This window comes from Anomaloglossus baeobatrachus, chromosome 10, assembly GCF_048569485.1.
Source record: "Anomaloglossus baeobatrachus isolate aAnoBae1 chromosome 10, aAnoBae1.hap1, whole genome shotgun sequence".
Taxonomy (NCBI): Eukaryota; Metazoa; Chordata; class Amphibia; order Anura; family Aromobatidae; genus Anomaloglossus; species Anomaloglossus baeobatrachus.
In genome coordinates, this window is record NC_134362.1 from 31,883,087 (window position 1) to 31,902,359 (window position 19,273).

The following is a 19,273-nucleotide window of genomic DNA, read 5'->3' on the forward strand; positions in this document are numbered from 1 at the left end:
CCTTCCAGGAAGTCCGGCGGATTCTGCAGTGGGTGGAAGCCACAGCTTCCACCATCTCCGCAGTTCACATCCCGGGCGTAGAAAACTGGGAAGCAGATTTTCTCAGTCGTCAGGGCATGGATGCGGGGGAATGGTCTCTTCACCCAGACGTGTTTCGAGAGATCTGTCGCCGCTGGGGAACGCCGGACGTCGATCTCATGGCGTCACTGCACAACAACAAGGTCCCGGCCTTCATGGCACGGTCTCAAGATCACAGAGCTCTGGCGGCGGACGCGTTAGTTCAGGATTGGTCGCAGTTTCGACTCCCTTATGTGTTTCCTCCTCTGGCGATGTTGCCCAGAGTGTTACGCAAGATCAGATCCGACTGTCGTCGCGCCATTCTCGTCGCTCCAGATTGGCCGAGGCGGTCGTGGTACCCGGATCTGTGGCATCTCACGGTGGGTCAGCCGTGGGCGCTTCCAGACCGCACAGACTTGCTGTCACAAGGGCCGTTTTTCCATCTGAATTCTGCGGCCCTCAACCTGACTGTGTGGCCATTGAGTCCTGGCTCCTAGCGTCGTCGGGTTTATCTCAGGATGTCATTGCCACTATGAGACAGGCCAGGAAACCAACGTCCGCCAAGATCTATTACAGGTCGTGGCGGATCTTCTTGTCCTGGTGCTCTGATAAGGGTTTTACTCCCTGGCCTTTTGCCTTACCTATTTTTCTTTCATTCCTTCAATCCGGAATGGACAAGGGTTTGTCACTCGGCTCTCTCAAGGGACAAGTATCGGCGCTCTCAGTATTTTTTCAAAAGCGCCTGGCAAGGCTTCCGCAGGTCCGCACGTTCCTGCAGGGAGTTTGCCACATAGTTCCACCCTACAAGCGTCCGCTGGAACCCTGGGACCTTAACAGGGTGTTAATGGCTCTTCAAAAACCACCTTTCGAGCCGCTGAGTGATGTCTCTTTATCACGTCTTTCGCAGAAGGTGGCATTTCTTGTGGCAATTACCTCACTCCGAAGAGTGTCGGAGCTTGCAGCGCTGTCATGCAAATCCCCTTTCCTGGTTTTTCACCAGGATAAGGTGGTTCTGCGTCCGGTCCCGGAGTTTCTCCCTAAGGTGGTATCTCCTTTTCATCTCAATCAGGATATCTCCTTACCGTCATTTTGCCCTCATCCAGTTCACCAGTGTGAAAAGGATTTGCATTCATTAGATCTAGTGAGAGCACTCCGGCTCTACGTGTCTCGCACGGCGCCCCTGCGCCGTTCAGATGCGCTCTTTGTCCTGGTCGCTGGCCAGCGTAAGGGTTCGCAGGGTTCCAAGTCAACCTTGGCTCGGTGGATCAAGGAACCGATTCTTGAAGCCTACCGTTCTTCGGGGCTTCCTCTTCCTTCGGGCCTGAAAGCCCATTCTACCAGAGCCGTTTGTGCGTCCTGGGCATTGCGACACCGGGCTACGGCTCAGCAGGTGTGTCAGGCAGCTACCTGGTCTAGTCTGCACACCTTCACAAAACACTATCAAGTGCATACCTATGCTTCGGCAGATGCCAGTCTAGGTAGGCGAGTCTTCAGGCGGCAGTTGCCCACCTGTAGGAAGGGGTCTTTTTTCGGCTCTTTTATTGAGGTATTCTTTTACCCACCCAGGGACTGCTTTTGGACGTCCCAATTGTCTGGGTCTCCCAATGGAGCGACAAAGAAGAAGGGAATTTTGTTTACTTACCGTAAATTCCTTTTCTTCTAGCTCCTATTGGGAGACCCAGCACCCGCCCCTGTTCCCTTCGGGCTGGTTGTTCTTTTGTGTACACATGTTGTTCATGTTGAATTGTTCTTTTGGTTATGGTTTCAGTTCTCCGAACATCCTTCGGATTGAATTTACCCCAGACCAATTTATAAGTTTCCTCCTTCCTGCTTTTGCACCAAAACTGAGGAGCCCGTGATGCACGGGAGGGTGTATAGGCAGAGGGGAGGGGTTACACTTTTTAAAGTGTAATTCTTTGTGTGGCCTCCGGAGGCAGAAGCTATACACCCGATTGTCTGGGTCTCCCAATAGGAGCTAGAAGAAAAGGAATTTACGGTAAGTAAACAAAATTCCCTTCTTTTTCCACTTGTGGAAAAATCGACAGGGATGTAACAGTCTTATATTGTATAAGGCCATACCCACCCCCTATAGATATAGATTATTATTTTTCTTTTACTTTTTTTTTTGATTCATTTTGTCTCTAGTTCTAGGCACGGCCAAGTCCTTTGTGCCTCCATAGCTTGCCATTATTGGTGAGAGACTAGCAGCATCTTACCTCTGTTTCTCACTTCTAGGTTACCCAACATATAAGGAGAAGGTAAAGAAGAGGCCGGGCGGGCGACCAGAAGTGATCTACAACTACGTGCAACGGCCCTTCATCAGGATGTCCTGGGAGAAAGAAGAGGGGAAAAGCAGACATGTGGACTTCCAGTGTGTAAAAAGCAAATCCATCACAAACCTGGCTGCAGCCGCCGCCGACATCCCACAGGACCAACTGGTGGTTATGCATCCAACGCCTCAAGTAGACGAGCTCGATATCTTACCTAATCACCCCACCCCAGGCAACAATGACACAGAACCAGACGGGCAGAACTCCACCTTATAATACAGGCTTCCCACAGCTGCTGGGAAAGTGCAAATGTTTTGACTTCCATAGGCAATGTCTAATCGGCCGTCTCAGGAGGCGAGATCCACCAGTCACCGGTGAAGAGTTCTATTTTGTTTCTTCCTCTACAATCATTACAAAAAAAGGAAGGGCGTAACGCCATTATGTGGCGCTGCCACACGTGGGACATGTACTATACCAATGAACTGTTTTGGTTGTGCAGTGTGGACTTTTATAGACCAAAGGAACGAGCAGAGGTTCCCGCTGTCTTGTGTTTCTGATGGGCTTGTGATGTTGGCTGTCTTTACTTCTCCCCCCCCCACATTGTAAGGTTCCCTTCTTTCCGCTATATAGTGGAAGTTGGGATATCACAGGGTTCCCCCTCCATTATTGAGTACACCCCGTCTTGCGTAGTGGCACTTTATGGATGGTTTTCAGATGGTGTTTGTAAAGTTATTTTATAGTATATTAGTACTAACTTTAAAAAAAAAAAAGTTTGGATATATAGTGAGCTTATTAATCCCCCTTAATCATATTCACTGAGCACAAGTGGGGCGTTTCACGTCCCCCCCCCCCCTCCCGATTACAGTATAAGATCATGAAACTGTAGTGTCCGGAGCAGCCGGGATGTCTGTCAGTGCGGCTTGGAGCAAGCGATGCCTTACACCACACAATCTTTGCTGGGCCAGGTTTACCAATAGAATTGTTTATTATAATAAATGATTGTATGTTTTGCATTTAAATAAAATGTCATTATTTTATGTTGTCTGGGATGTTCGGGAGTAGTCTTCTAGGAAGGGCAGAGAGGACTGAAATCTGCCTCCGTCATCCGTATTTGTGGAAAGATCATGCAATAATGCATCTATGGGTTTAACATGTGGGCAGAGGCTTCCCTAACAAGCTTAAAAGGGAAATCTGCTCAATTTACTGAGATATTGGGTCACAAATAGATCATAGGAGGATTGAACGCTCTTAATCTCCCCCCCCCCCCCTCCTTTTTTATGACTTGTGTGGAGATGCTGCCCCATACTGAGAAAACCAGCACATGAAGGCAGCGTGCATTAGGCACCTTTCAGACAGTGTTTAAACAGGTGCAAGCCCCATGTACCGGTATGGTCATCCGTGCGACTGGTAGTGGTAAAAAAAAAAAACGTAATACTGACTTTTTCCTCCAATGTGTAAAAGATGCGCAAAGCTAGAAAAATTCTAGATAGAACAGATTAGATATAAAAGAAAGAACATAGAGGTAGCTCGCTTAGCCAGCTGTTTTACAGCATTTTTTTAATTTAAAAGAAGTGGGGTTCCCCCCCCCCCCTCCCATTTTTCATATCCGGAACAGCAGCAGCTGCAGCCCTCAGCTGTCTCCTGTACCTTGGCTGGTTATGAAAAATGGAGGGGATCCCACTTTATTTTCTTCATTAAAAAAAAAAAAAAAAGGGGCTCCCCTCCATTTTACTAAAACCAGCCAAGGTACAGCAGACAACTGGAGGCTGATATTAGGGTGGTTATTTGGCCCTTTCCAGCGTAACAATAGCAGCCTGCAGTTGCCCCAGAATGGCGTATCCATTATATGTGCCAATTCTGGTGCTGGTCCAGTTTCTCTGGTGCGGTGGCAAACTGGGTAATAATTATGGGGTCGATTCCATACTGCTGTTACTTTCAATGGAGAACCAAACATTCCCCACTGATTGTGCCTTCAGGGGCTGCTCTCACACACATTGCTGTGTATGCTTCCCTGCGGTGACCTGCAGCCCAGTGTGCGGGCGTGGCAGTGACATCACCAGGTAAATTGGAGTTCACAATGAACTCTGACGACATCCCCTTAACATCCGCGCTACCATGGGTTTTCCGGCAGTAACTTCATTGGAGTTCCCAATGAACTCTGAAGCCGTGAATTCACTGACATTACACGTGCGGGTGTCATGGGCGTGTGGTCAGGAGGCTTATGACCTCCTGACGTCACTGCACACACGCACTGCTGGACGCTCGCCTGTCCCCAACGCTGATGTTCTTGACAATGTTGCTGCTTCCAGGTCCTCGGTGCAGTGCTTATGCAATGAGCATAATTTGACAGCTTTGGCTTTATAGAAGATGCACATAAATGTTTGGCCGCACCATGATGCACTGAGCCAGTGTGTACTTGGTTTGAACAGACATTATACTAGGAAATTAAATTGACACAGAGAAAAACCCTTACAACATACCAGTTGCAATTTAACCAAATAACTTCCACTGAAAATATACAGGCGGCTTGTCACAGTTGCAGCAGATTTCAGCCTATGCACAGCACAGGGTGACATTTTTGGCTTATGAGGTTTTGAAAATCTCATTCCCTTGTACTGCAAATTATTGCAGAATCTGTGCAGCCAGTGTCCAGACTTTCAGGCATACCTTTATACAAAAAGGTAAATTCAGTACGGCAAAATATACAATGCCCAATGTATCCTTAGCAAGATATCCAAACAGTGATGGCCATATGATTCCATATTGTACCCCAATTCCTTACCTGCTGATGAGGTCTGCATTACTTATATAGTGGTGCTGTGAATTGCTTTTTTTTCCCCAGACTTGAGATGAGGTGGTCAGACTTTTGGACCAAGTAATTCCCTTTCAATAAGTGGACCAAAAACACAACAGGATAGGGGTATAACTTGATCACTGTCTGCTGTGATCCCCACAGATCCTGAGAAACTGTACAATGCTTTTGTACCACCCCGGGGCTCGGCTGGCTGCAGAGCCGCTCTGATCCGTGCTAGTCGGTGGGTGGCTCAAGCTCCTCCCGGACCCGGGGGTCACGTCGCTCTGAAAGGGAGTTGGCGCTACGTGTAGGGATTTCGGTGGGTAGGTTGACGGCCGAGGCAGTGTTTAGGAATGTAAGTTCGTGACGCCACCCACGGGTTGTGGTGAATGTGGACACCACCGCTGCCGTTAACTAGGCTCCCGGGGACTGTTATGCAGCCTGGTGTTGACCCCTCTGTGGGCAGGGGGTGATGGTCCCGGGGCCCGATGGTTGAGAGGTGCGGGCAAGATGGTGTGGTGCGGTGCGTGGCCCGAGGGCACTGTTGTACTCACTGACAGATACACTGGAGTCTCTGGTAAACCAAAAAGGATGGTGGTCGGTGCCCGCAGCCGGCTGCGCTTTGCCCCTTTCTCAGGTTGGTGGTTCCCGCCTTTCTCTTGCACCTCCTATGGTAGAACTTGACTGCCTATGCTTCATCAACGGTAGTCTGCTCCCCAGCTTGATGTGTGTCGGGGAACCAGTTTGCCTGCAGGCGCTGGCCCGTGGGATCTCTCTGCCGGTGCGGTGGCTTTCTATCCCCCTCGGTGGGCTGTTGCAGTCTTTCGGGTCTGGGGACTGGAAAGGACCTAAAAGGTCCAGAGCTCAATCAGTGATTTTGACGTGGTCCAGTGGCTTCTGGACCTCGTTCTGGGTCTGAGTACCCCTCCTGGTGCTCTGGTTTCCAGTTGGCTCCACGGTTCGGTACTGGCGGGTCACTACCCTGTCCCCGGTCCCTTACGGTTCCACCTGGCCATCTTCCCTTCTCCTGCAGGTGGCAACCACTGTCTGCCTCCTTGCCACGGTACCAGGGCTACAACCCCGGCACCGGTCAGTGTTGTCGCTGCAGACCTGACACCACAGGCCTGCTGCACTTGAACTCCACTCCACTGACTGTTTCCTGTCTCAGGCCCTCTGGACTCAGTGGGCGTGGCCAACCACCTGGCTCCACCCCCTGGTGTGACCATTAAACACAGGTGACAAGGGTTTGTAGGTTGGCTGCTGTCACCTTATTAGGGGCTGGTGTTTGTTGAGGGGGTCTACCTGTGACTACCTGGCTAGTCCAGGGCGTCACTTTGCAATTTCAGGCAGTCCCATAAAGACTAGATGGCGCAGATGGGGAGCATGTTCAACCATCAATGCATTTAGAAATGGCTCAAAACACCTTGTTCTGAGGATTACAAGCTATTAAAGGGAATTTGTCACCAGGTTTTTGCTCCCCCCCCCCCCCATCTGAGTGCAGCATAATGTAGAACCAGAGACCCTGATTCCAGCAATGTCACTTACTGGGCTGCTTAGTGTAGTTTTGATAATCTCCTGCTAAATAAACAGTGATTTTATTACAGAACGCTGCAGATAGTCCAGCATATTCATAAGCTATCTGCAGCGTTCTGTAATGATAATTGCTAAACAGTGATTTTATCAAAACTACAGTAAGTGATATTGCTGGAATCAGGGTCTCTGTCCCTACATTAGGCTGCTCTCCAATTTAGGTGACAAACCTGGTGACAGATTTCACAGGGGTTGTACAAAACATTTTCTGGGATTGAACAAGGATTCTCCAATGGAAGTGTATGATTGACAGCAGCACAATGGAGACCTGCGTCTGAGAAACTGCTCCCCCCCCCCCCCCCACATGACTTTAAGATTTGTCGGAGTCCTAAAAAATGGAAGAGCGAGCTCTGGAAATGTCATGTATGTATGATATTGTGTGACACTTAATATTGATAGCTGGGAATACACAAACCGGTGCTCCAATTACAGTGAATGGGATTGGAGTACCGGGCACACCACACCTGTATGGACGGCATTTTCTTGCAATCCTCTGGTGAAACAGTTTACACACAGATTTATATAACAATTAAACAATTTTATTTAAAAAATATTTAACTATTACACTGTACCATGTATAGCATAAAGGATTCTTACAATAAAACATCTTTTATACAAGTAATATAAGAAATATCCATAGAGGGAGCTCTGCAGTGTGTACACAATACATCTGAAATGACATGATTTGCTGACAATGATTTACAAAAAATATATAAATTTTCAAAATATACAATTAATGCGAAGCCTATACAGCACGAGCCGATCACTGGAGCGGGATCTAACACAGCGGACAGTGAGCTGATATGGCTTGATGACGTACGGGTGATCTTGGGGGTCCGGTTTACCTCTTACTGCCAGACATGGGCTGCAGTAGTTGAAGCCCCCATAATGCACTTTTGATGCTTTGGGAGGGGGAAAAAAAATAGTCCTATTCACAATGGCCATGGTAAGTCACTGAAGTCTACTGGACCCCCGAGTCCTGCATCTGCCTCCAGCAGACTCATGATGACTGCCATCGCAGCTTCATCATTGGAGGGGCTGCTTGATCCATGGTCTGTTTCTATCATATCAATCCCCATTTGTGAGTTTTCACCTGCAGAGTAGAAAAAAGGTGGATGAAAATGTGATCAAAGCCTTATCTTCCGCAGATTAACATTTCAATGACCACTACAAAAAGACTGTGGTGTTTGTCCTTTTTCCCATAGTTTACTGGGAGGTGGAGTTCCAGCGATGAGAAACTGCTTTACAGAGCCACAATCTAAAATGGCAATTTTACCCCTGTCACTAGGTTGTCAATCAAGAATTTCTTTTTGTAAAAAATGTAAAAGCATTACCATTCTTGCAAGACAATTGTGAACTGTTGAAGGTTAATAGGAATCTGTCACCAGGTTTGTTTCTCTCCTCTCCTCCCTCCCCGGACAGCTTAATGTAAGTTTGTTTTATCAGCAGAAGATTATCAAGTTTGGGTTTTTGTTTTTTTTTTATCACTAGAGGACTATCAAACCCAATTTTTCAGTGTTTTTTTTTTATTTATTTTTTCTGGTGAGAACCTAAAATCCACTAAGCTATTGCATCATTGAGGAAATTCCCACAACTTTGACAAGTCAAAGGGCAGTCCCTCAAGGGTGGGAGAAAGAAGGAAGTATAAACTGTGTGGTAAGACTCTAGATCACTGCAGCTTGAAAAACTGTTCAAAGCGGGCATCGGCTGAAGCATAGGTGTGTGTGTATACGCTGTAGAGTTTGGAAAAAATATGCAGAGAGGACCAGGTAGCATTCATACCCAATTGTAAAGGCAGAAGCTTGATGCTAAATAGCTCAGGAAGCCCTCACTGTGCAAGGAAAGTGAACCGTAACCACGGATAGGGATAGTCTCTCCTTTGCTCAAGAGGTTGGAGGATGACCAATCGAATCCAACTGGTGATAAAGGCCCAAGAGGTGGCCAACCCTCTGCAATGTCCCTCAGGAATAACCAATATGGAATCAAATACAGTGGAACCTTGGTTAAAGAGCATAATCCGTTCTGGGAGTTGCTTGTAAACCAAGTTACTCGTCTAGCAAAGCAAAATTTTCCATAGGAAATAATGAAAGCTCAGACAATTCGTTCCACAAGTTGTTCAGTGTCCCATCCTGGTCCCCTATTGTGCCATTCCACACAAACACACACTTATTATCCTCACCTTACCTTCCGTTCCATCGCCGGCCTCCCGGTTCTTGTAGTTCGCCGGTACAGGATGTGTATTGGTTAACCATCGTGACCGATGCCGGAGCTTCCGCTGCCAGAGCGTTGACATCAAAGGCAGGAGCCGCTTGTCTGTTTGGCTAGCATGTTGCCTTTGAGTAGCGGCTGACAGCAGAAGTTCCTCCATCGTTGCGATGGTTACCGGCGAACTACAAGAACCATGGGGCCGGCGATGGAATGTAGTGAGCATAATATGTGCGTCTGTGTGGACTGTAAGAATAGGTCAGAGCGCGGTTAAAGCACGGAACCGGAAGTGTGTGCCGTGACAATTTGCTCGTACGGCAAAGCTTGCTCGGAAACAGAGTTACAAATTTACAGCAAACTTTGTTCGTATAGCGAAATGCTCGCAAACCGGGTTACTCTTAAACCAAGGTTCCACTGTAGTCTAAAGGAGTCCATTCTGGACAGGTACAGGTGAATTGCCCTGACCAAGTCCAATTTGTTTAGGGAACCAATGTGGGGGAGGATAAGGAGAAGACCAGAATGAGGGAAGAATAATGTTCCCCGTTAAGATGGGAGAAAACCTTGGGATAGAGATTTTTTTTTTTCTTTTCTACAGTAGTTACACCATTTACCCATCGTATTACTTTATTTTAATTAAGCAGACATAAGAACACAATACCAAAATGTGTTTCTTTTCAATTGTTTAATTTTGAATGAGACAAAAAAAAAAAAGGTGGATTTGAATTTTTCTCAAACTTTTCCCATTAACTGTATTTAATAGTCTTTTTAGGGGACCTGAAGCTACAATCTTCCAACTACTTGTGCTGTACATTAGCTATACATTGTGACTTAGCAGTGCTGATGCATTGCAATCTACAAATGCCCGGCTGTCGTGACAAGTCATGCCGGCGACCCAGTCACAAACGTAATGATGAGGGCATGGAATGACGCACCCCACTGCCGGGTTGTGTTACCTGCCACTGTTAGATATTAACTTTAGTTACTATTTCCAAAACGTCTGCACTGTGTTGAGGCTGCACTCCCTGCACTAAGGGCCTAAGCTGGGGCACTGAAAAGCTTGACTAGTCTTTGACTGCTCAAACCAAGCACAATCTTTCTATTCTGACACCCCTTTTTTTTTTTTAGCTATTAAATGACCGCTTTCTTTTTAACCAGACAGGCCAACAGCAATTCCATGTGCACAGAACGGTCATTTTTTCACAGTTCTTAGCAACAGGTTTACATAAGACAATACACTTTTATTAAAAATTTATTAAAAATTTAATATTTAAAAAATAAAAAAATAAACTTAATTTCAACCATGACTTAATGTTGTTTTCAGGGAATTACACATTTCCAATCATTCTCCCTTACCGAGCATTGATGAATTATCGGAATATGGGAAGCCGGAGTTATCTTGCAGCTGTCCTGTTCCTAATCCAGAGATCGGCAGATCCATGGTGCCTCCATTCATAATCTATGGAAGAAAAACATGAGATAGCAGTATGTCATTATTTTTGCTCAGTGGAAGGGAGTCTGAGGTGCCTGGAAATGAGGAGTCGTGGGATCAGGCTACAACCTTTTTTCCCCCCTCTATGGTCAGCATAGTGCAATATTTTTTTTCTTCAAGGCGTACCCAATAACTGCTGCGGATGTTGCCATTTTTTGATGAGATTATATATGAAAAACTTCTAAAATTCTACCACGCTAGTGCCACCCAGACCCCAGTAATGTTACCTTTTTACCCCCAGGGGACGATGCGTCAGGAGGGGGAGTGCTGGTGATGTTAAGTGGACTTGACCCACAGCTCGATGGCGAGGACCCTCGTATTCTGTGCAAAAAAAATAAAAATTAAAAATTACCAAAATGAGACAACACACAATGGCCCATACAAGACATTGCATGTGGCTCAACTTAAGATTGCAATTATTACAGATAAAGCCCCAGTATACAGAATATTCATTATTTTTCAGTCATACTAGGTGAAAAATAATAATAATTATTCATTTATATAGCGCTGTTAATTCCACAGCGCTTTACACACATTGGCAACACTGTCCCCCCTAGGGAATTTAGATTGTGAGTCCCAATCAGTATGTTTTTGGAGTGACTGACATATGAGCTTAAAAAAAAAAAAAATTTAATAGAGGTTTTTATATTAAATATAGAATTATATATTTTATAAAATGTGTAATTTATATAATATATTATATAAATTAGAATTATATATTTTATAAAATGTGTATTATATACTTAATATAAAAACCTATTACAATTTTAGTTGTTTTTTTTAAGCTCATCTATATAATATATAGATCATAATATATAATAAATCATATGTAATTTAATACATTTTATATCCCAACTTAAAATATATATATATATATATATATATATATAAAGTTGGGATATAAAATGTATTAAATTACATATGATTTAATATATATATTATGATCTATATATTATATGTGATTAATTTAATAAATTTTATATCCCAACTTAATATATATAAAATGTGTATTATATATTATATACACACACACACATATATATAAAATTTATTATATATTAAAAATTGGGATAAATTGGGATATATAATTAAATTTATTAGATATATATTTATATATATTAGATAATCTATTATATAGATTATCTATCACACACAAATATTTGTGTATCTATATATTAAAAATTATATAAAAATATTAACAGCATTATATATACATAAATTATATACAAATAATAGTAATGAAGGGAATTTTGTTTACTTACCGTAAATTCCTTTTCTTCTAGCTCCAATTGGGAGACCCAGACAATTGGGTGTATAGCTATTGCCTCTGGAGGCCACACAAAGTATTACACTTAAAAGTGTAAGGCCCCTCCCCTTCTGGCTATACACCCCCAGTGGGATCACTGGCTCACCAGTTTTAGTGCCAAAGCAAGAAGGAGGAAAGCCAATAACTGGTTTAAAGACCAATTCAATCCGAGGGAACATCGGAGAACTGAACCATACCACATGAACAACATGTGTACCCGAAAAAACAGAAAAACCCCGAGAAAACAGGGCGGGTGCTGGGTCTCCCAATTGGAGCTAGAAGAAAAGGAATTTACGGTAAGTAAACAAAATTCCCTTCTTCTTTGTCGCTCCATTGGGAGACCCAGACAATTGGGATGTCCAAAAGCAATCCCTGGGTGGGTAAAAGAATACCTCATGATAGGGCCGCAAACGGCCCTCTCCTACAGGTGGCCAACCGCCGCCTGAATGACTTATCTACCTAGGCTGGCGTCTGCCGAAGCGTAGGTATGCATCTGATAATGCTTGGTAAAAGTAAGTAGACTCGACCAGGTGGGTGCCTGACACACCTGCTGAGCCGTAGCCTGGTGCCGTAATGCCCAGGATGCCCCCACGGCTCTGGTAGAATGGGCCTTCGGCCTTGAGAGAACCAGAAGCCCAGTAGAACTGTAGGTTTCAAGAATTGGTTCCTCGATCCCCCGAGCAAGGGTGGATCTGGAAGCTTGCGACTGTTTACGCCGACCAGCGACAAGGACAAAGAGTGCATCCGGGTGGCGCAGGAGCGCCATGCGGGAAGTAGAACCTGAGTGCTCTCACCAGAACCAACAGATGCAAATCTTTCTGAAATTGATGGACTGGACGAGGACACAAAGAAGGTGAGGTGATATCCTGATTGATATGAAAATGGGATACCACCTTAGGGAGAAATTCCGGAACCGGACGCAGAACTACCCTGTCCTGGTGAAGGACCAGGAAGGGAGTTTGTATGAGAGCGTTGCTAGCTCGGAAACTCTCCTAAGAGACGAGACCGTTACTAGAAGGCCACTTCCCGTGAAAAACGGGAAGGGAGACATCCTTCAAAGGCTCGAAAGGCGGCATCTGGAGAGCAATTAGAACCTTGTTCAGATCTCAGGGCTCTAACGGCCGCTTGTACGGGGTGCTGAGAAGACAAACTCCCCGTAGGAACGTGCGTACCTGAGGAAGTCGTCGTTTCTGAAAAAATACAGATAGCGCTGAGACTTGTCCCTAAAGGGAACTGAGCGACAACCCATTTTCCTACCTAGATTGCAGGAAGGAAGGAAACATAGACGATGCAACCGGCCAGGGAGAAACACCCTGCGCCGAGCACCGAGATAAGAACATCTTCCACGTCCTGTGGTCAATCTTGGCGGACGTTGGTATGCTAGCCTGTCTCATGGTGGCAACCACGTCCTGAAGTAATCCTGACGACACTAGGTTCCAGGACTCAATGCCACACCATCCGGTGAGGGCCGTAGAATTCAAATGGAAGAATGGCCCTTGAGACAGCCAGTCTGATTGGTCTGGTAGTGCCCCCGGTTAGCCTACCGTGAGGCACCACAGAACCGAGTACCACAACATCCTCGGCCAATTTGTACCGACGAGGATGGCGCGGCCGCAGTCGGTCTTGATCTAGCGCAGTACTCTGGGCAACAATGCCAGAGGTGGCACCTAAGGTAGCTGGAACTGCGACCAATGCTGAACTAAGGCGTTCGCCGCCAGAGCTCGATGATTGTGAAACCGTGCCATGAAGCTGGCACATTGTTGTTGTGCCGTGACGCCATTAGATCGACGTCCGGCCTCTGTCAGCGGCGCCAGATCTCCTGAAACCCGTCCGGGTGAGGAGACCATACTCTTTCGGCCACACCTCAGCGACTTAGGAAGTCAGCTTCCTAGTTTCCACACTTGGGATGTGAATTGTGGATATGGTGGATGCCGTGTCTTCCACCCACATCAGAACCTGCCGGACTTCCTGGAAGGCTCGCCGGTTGCGCGTTCTTCCTTGGTGGTTGATGTATGCCACCGCTGTGGAGCTGTCCGACTGAAGTCGGATATGCTTGCTTTCCAATTGCTGTTGGAAGGTTGGTAGGGCAAGATACACTGCTCTGTGTTCAAGAACAGTGATCTGAAGAGTGGACTCTTGCTGAGTCCACGTACCCTGAGCGCTGTAGTGGAGAAAAACTGCTCCCCACCCTGATAGACTCGCGTCTGTCGTAACTATCGCCCAGGACGGGGATAGGAAGGACCTTCTTTTTGACCAAGAGGTGAGAAGAAGCCACCACCGTAGAGATTCCTTGGCCGCCTGAGAAAGAACGACGACTCTGTTGAGGGACGTCGACTCCTCGTCCCATTGGCGGAGAATGTCCCATTGTAGTGGACGCAGTAAAACTGCGCGAAAGGAACTGCCTCCATTGCTACCCTCTTACGTAGGAAGTGCATGAGGCGTCTCAATGTGTGCGACTGGTTCTTAAAGAAGAGCTTGCAGCCCGTAGTGAATGCTGTTTGTCTAGCGGCAGCTTCACTATCGCTGAGAGAGTAAGAAACTCTATGCCTAGATATGTTATCGATAGGGTCGGGGTCGGATCTGACTTTAAAAAGTTGATGATCCACCCAAAACTCTAGAGAGTCTCCAGCGCAACGTTCGGGCAGTGTTGGCATGTTTCCTAAGAGAGTGCCTTGACAAGTAGATCGTCTAAATACGGGACCACAGAGTGACCCTGAGAGTGCAGGACTGTGACTACTGCTGCCCTGACCTTGGCGAAGACCAGTTGGACTGTCGCTAGCCGGAAGGTAGAGCTACGAACAGAAGATGTTCGTCTCCTATAACGAAGCGTAGAAACGCTAGTGCTCTGGATCAATCGGCACGTGTGGATAAGCATCCTTGATGCCTAATGATTCTAGGAAATATCCTTGGGACCTTGAGGCGATGACATGGCGGAGGGATTCCATCCGGAACCGCCTGGTGTCCACGAGCTTGCTGAGCATTTTTAGATCCAGAACGGGACGGAACGGCCCGTTGTTATAGGTACCGCAAAGAATTTGGGGTAAAAACCGTGACCTTGTTCCTGAAGAGGAACGGGGGTCATCACTCTTTCTGCCTATAGAGTGCACTCTGTTTGCAGAAGAGCAGCGGCCCGGCCGGGAGGTGGAGAAATTCTGAAGAATCGAGTTGGAGGACGAGAAGTGAGCTCTATCCTGTACCCGTGAGACAGAATGTCTCACACTCAATGGTCATTGACCTATGGCAGCTAAATATCGCCAAGGCGGGAGAGCCTGCTACCGACCGAGGCCGCAAGTCATGAGGAAGCCGCCTTGGAAGCGGGTTTTCAGACTGTCGCTTTTGTGGGCGAGATTGAGCCCGCTAAGAATCTTAGCTCCTCTGATCCTTTTGAGTCCACATTGGACGAGGAAAAATGGGACCTGCCCGAGCCTCGAAAAGGCCGAAAACCCCGACTGCCTCTTGCTTTGTTGGGGTTTGTTGTGTCCGGGCTGAGGAAAGGATGAATCCTTACCCCTGGACTGTTTAATGGTTACATCCAACGCTCACCAAACAGTCGGTCAGCAGAAAAAGGCAACTGGTTAGGCAACCTTTTTTGGAAGCAGAATCTGCCTTCCATTCACTTAACGAGCCGACCAGGCTCTGCTTAAAAACACGGAGTAGCGGAGGCTACCGCCGCACGGTTCGCAGAGTCCAGGACAACCTGAATCGCGTAAGAAGCAAATGCAGACATTTGAGAGGTTAAGGATGCCACCTGCGGCACAGATGTACGTGTAACCGTGTCAATCTGTGTAAGACAAGCTGAAATAGCTTGGAGTGCCCCAAGGGAGAGAATGCCGGAGCCAACGGTGCGCCGACAGCCTCATAGATGGCTTTCAACCAGAGATCCATCTGTCTGTCAGTGGCATCTTTGAGTTTGCAGTTCCATCTCCCACTGCAACTATGGATCTAGCTACAAGCCTGGAGATTGGAGGATGCCGCTCGGGACATTGGGTCCAGTCCTTGACCAAGTCAGGGGACAGAGATAACGTGTATCCTAAGCCGTTTGGAGAAGCGCATATCTGGATAAATGTGGTGTTCCTGGACTGCCTCTCTGAAGGCAGAGTGGTCCAGAAAAATACGTGAAGCTGACTCCTCCGCTGGAGGAGCTGTGAGAAATAACCCACATTCTATAGATGGACGCTATAAGATTATTTACTATGGCGTCACAATCAGGTGTATCCAGATTGAGAGCGGTCTCAGGATCAGAATCCTGAGCCGCTACTTCCGCCTCATTACACAGCGAGTCCTTCTGTTAGGACCCTGATGAAACCGAGGCCGCTCATAGCGAGCCCACTTAGGCTGTCTGGGACTGACGTCCGTGCAGAGCCGTGACTCTGGGATGCGTGTGACATTCCCGGAGCTGTTAGTTATTCACACTGAGGGGGGCTATGGATCAACGATTCAACAGTGCCCATATTGTGAGAGACATGTCCGGACTGCTAGGCTTCTAGTATCATAGCCATAGTCTCAGAAAAACTGTCAGTAAATACTGCAGACACCGTCCTCATCCCCTGGCCATTAGTGCATACAATGGGAGTCTATGTAACCTGCCGGCCGTATAGCCGTACATGCTGTACCAGCTGTATAGAAAAACATGTGGTTCTGCACCTTTGTTTTACACAGAGAATATGCTGATAACTCCTCCGCATAATCCAGGAGGGTATATACAACGTGCGACCAAACAGTGCAATGTATATAGTACAAGCATATCTATAAGTGCACTTCTGCACTAGTGGGGTTAGCACCCCAGGTGCTGCTTAACGCCTGTTACAGCGATTGTGTGACTATCAGAATGCCAGGGTCTTCCACACTTGTCTCTGTATCGTACAGAAACTGACACTAATGGCTGCCGGTGTCCTTGTAGAGAAGGAAGCCGTGGGCGTGCCTGAGAAAGTGCGGGAATCCGGATTCACAGTGCACACAGTGAGAGGGGTGGAGTATGCTAAACATACTCCAGCTCTCAGCGCTGCTCTATGCAGCGTCACGCCCCTACCCTGACTGTCAGGGCTGTGGGCGGTAACGAAGGGAGACTAGGCCCAGAAGCCGGGGACTCGAGTTAACAGCGCGGCCGCCGTAAAAGCGCGGGCCGCGCTGAAGCCCCCGGCGCACCACAAGTGCCAGCCGCGCCGCAGTTCCAGCGGCCGGCGCCCGATTCATAGAAGTGGCCAGCGTCCCGCCCCTCTCCTGACTGGCAGGTCTGGGGGCGGGAACGAACGGAAGCAGGCCGCAAAAGCCGGGGACTCTAGTTATCAGCGCGGCCGCCGTAAAAGCGCGGGCCGCGCTGAAGTCCCCGGCGCACCACAAGTGCCAGCCGCGCCGCTGCCAGCGGCCGGCGCGACCGATTCCTGAAAGTGGCCAGCGTCCCGCCCCTCTCCTGACTGGCAGGTCTGGGGGCGGGAACGAACGGAAGCAGGCCGCAAAAGCCGGGGACTCTAGTTATCAGCGCGGCCGCCGTAAAAGCGCAGGCCGCGCTGAAGTCCCCGGCGCACTACAAGTGCCAGCCGCGCCGCAGTCCCAGCGGCCGGCGCGACCAATTCCCATAAGTGAGCCTGCTTCAGCGAAGCTGAATGAGGCCATGGCACAGGCGCCGCAGCGCTGATGTCCCCCGGCGCACTACAACACCCAGCATGCTGCGGTGTGAGCGCCAAATGCACGGGGACACAGAGTACCTTGAGGAAGCAGGGCCATGTCCCTGATGTACTCCGCTCCATCCAGCATCTTCTCCAGGGGCTGTAGATGGAGCCCGGTCTCAGTGCCTGGAGACCGGTAAATCCCACTTCACCCAGAGCCCTGTAAAAAGGGATGGGGAAGGAATCAGCATGTGGGCTCCTGCCGCCGTACCCGCAATGGGTACCTCAACCTTACAAACACCTCCGACATACAGTGGGGTGAGAAGGGAGCATGCTGGGGACACTATATGTGTCCTCTTTTCTTCCATCCGACATAGTCAGCAGCTGCTGCTGACTAAAAAGTGGAGCTATGCGTGGATGTGTTGCCTCCTTCGCACAAAGCACAAAACTGGTGAGCCAGTGATCCCACTGGGGGTGTATAGCCAGAAGGGGAGGGGCCTTACACTTTTAAGTGTAATACTTTGTGTGGCCTCCAGAGGCAATAGCTATACACCCAATTGTCTGGGTCTCCCAATGGAGCGACAAAGAAAAATAAAATTATTAATTAGATAACAATAATAAACTTTTGGCTACTCACCTGTGAATTTCCATGATTTCTTCAGCAATCATTCTGCCAATCTTCCCGGCTCCAGCTCTGGTTCCTCCAGGAATGCCAGGCACTGTTGGATGTGTTCTCTTTGTACCACCTAATAATACACAAAAGGTTATAAACCACAAATTGCTGCAACTATTTTTGCCCTCTACTAGGAATACGCCCTGCACCGGGGATGGACTTTGCCATGTTACTACTTGAATAGCACAAGGCTCTATTTGCACCAAATTAATGTCATCTTGGGTCACGGTCCAGACATCTTAGATGGGGGGATATTTATAGGGGCAAGTACAGATTCTCCACTGACCTTCTCCAGACTGCAGCACGCTGTCCATGCTGGGTGGGGAGGCTGCCAAATGTGAAAAGGCCGAATCTCCACTCTCTAGAATGTTTGCTCTGCAATAAAACAAAACAACTCTGTTAATAAACTCACATACATGTAGCACAGCCGTGCACCCACAGCACCCGCTCCATCTGTTCACCTCTCTATAATGTAAATTAATAAAGAATGAAGACGAGGGGAGATCAGATCAGATGTAGGGACAGAATATAAAAAAAAAAAAATTAAAAAAATAATAATATTGGGATTTTAAGACCTGAATGTCACTTTTCTGGAGTAATAGAAAAAAAAAAAATATAGCAAATTTTGGTGCATGCCCTTTTTTTTTTTTTTGCAAGACAATTTTTGTTGCTTTCTAACAAGTTATGAAAAACTAGAGAGTTACTTGCAAGGGCCTGAAAAGTTTACCATAACTGCCGCCAGAAATTATAGCACAACTTTAACCTTATATCAGGCACAACTTGGCTCTTTTCTGCCGGTCTATTTGGAAGGTGTGCAACTATTACAAAATTTGGCTGTATTGGTACATCCCGAGTCCGGTAAGGATGTGTGGGGCAGGCTCAGGAGCTGCGCCCGCTCCATTAATGGTGGGTGCAAACTGTGGGTAACCACCTAAACTCTGTCAGAAATGGTCTACAGCAGACAAGTGGTGCAATGCAGGGCAGGGGTCCGATCGGACGCACATCAGCCTCTGTGACGTGATGAGATCATGGGCTGCTACTGATGGCCACTGTGGCTACCATTGTTGGCTACACCTATGATGCAGACCACAAGCTGTGACTGGGCTTCATAGGAAATCAGCATTTGATTGCTTGTACTATGTAATGCAATACATCAGTATTGCACTATGAAGCAAAATGGACAAAGGATAAAAAAGAAAAAAAAAAAAAAAAAAATTTTTTTTTTTTTTTTTTTTTTTAAATTTAACTGAAGGCATCAGTATAAATCCCCATCCTCACCAAAT

General features: G+C 47.3%; 2 protein-coding genes across 5 annotated transcripts in view; one reads left to right on the forward strand and one right to left on the reverse strand.

Annotated features, from left to right (window-relative positions):
* Positions 1 to 3,183, forward strand: part of BTBD10 (BTB domain containing 10) — a 53,688-nt gene extending 50,505 nt beyond the window's left edge. For all 3 annotated transcript variants that reach the window (XM_075325622.1, XM_075325625.1, XM_075325623.1), the window contains one exon: positions 2,293 to 3,183. In XM_075325622.1, coding sequence (XP_075181737.1) covers positions 2,293 to 2,603 — 311 coding nt within the window. In that variant the 3' untranslated portion in view covers positions 2,604 to 3,183. The remainder of the gene's footprint in view (positions 1 to 2,292) is intronic.
* Positions 3,184 to 7,256: 4,073 nt separating this feature from the next.
* Positions 7,257 to 19,273, reverse strand: part of BMAL1 (basic helix-loop-helix ARNT like 1) — an 82,450-nt gene continuing 70,433 nt past the window's right edge. For both annotated transcript variants that reach the window (XM_075325627.1, XM_075325626.1), the window contains exons 15-19: positions 18,277 to 18,365; positions 17,955 to 18,063; positions 10,633 to 10,726; positions 10,270 to 10,372; positions 7,257 to 7,804 (exon numbers count right to left, since the gene is read on the reverse strand). In XM_075325627.1, coding sequence (XP_075181742.1) covers positions 7,644 to 7,804; positions 10,270 to 10,372; positions 10,633 to 10,726; positions 17,955 to 18,063; positions 18,277 to 18,365 — 556 coding nt within the window. In that variant the 3' untranslated portion in view covers positions 7,257 to 7,643. The remainder of the gene's footprint in view (positions 7,805 to 10,269; positions 10,373 to 10,632; positions 10,727 to 17,954; positions 18,064 to 18,276; positions 18,366 to 19,273) is intronic.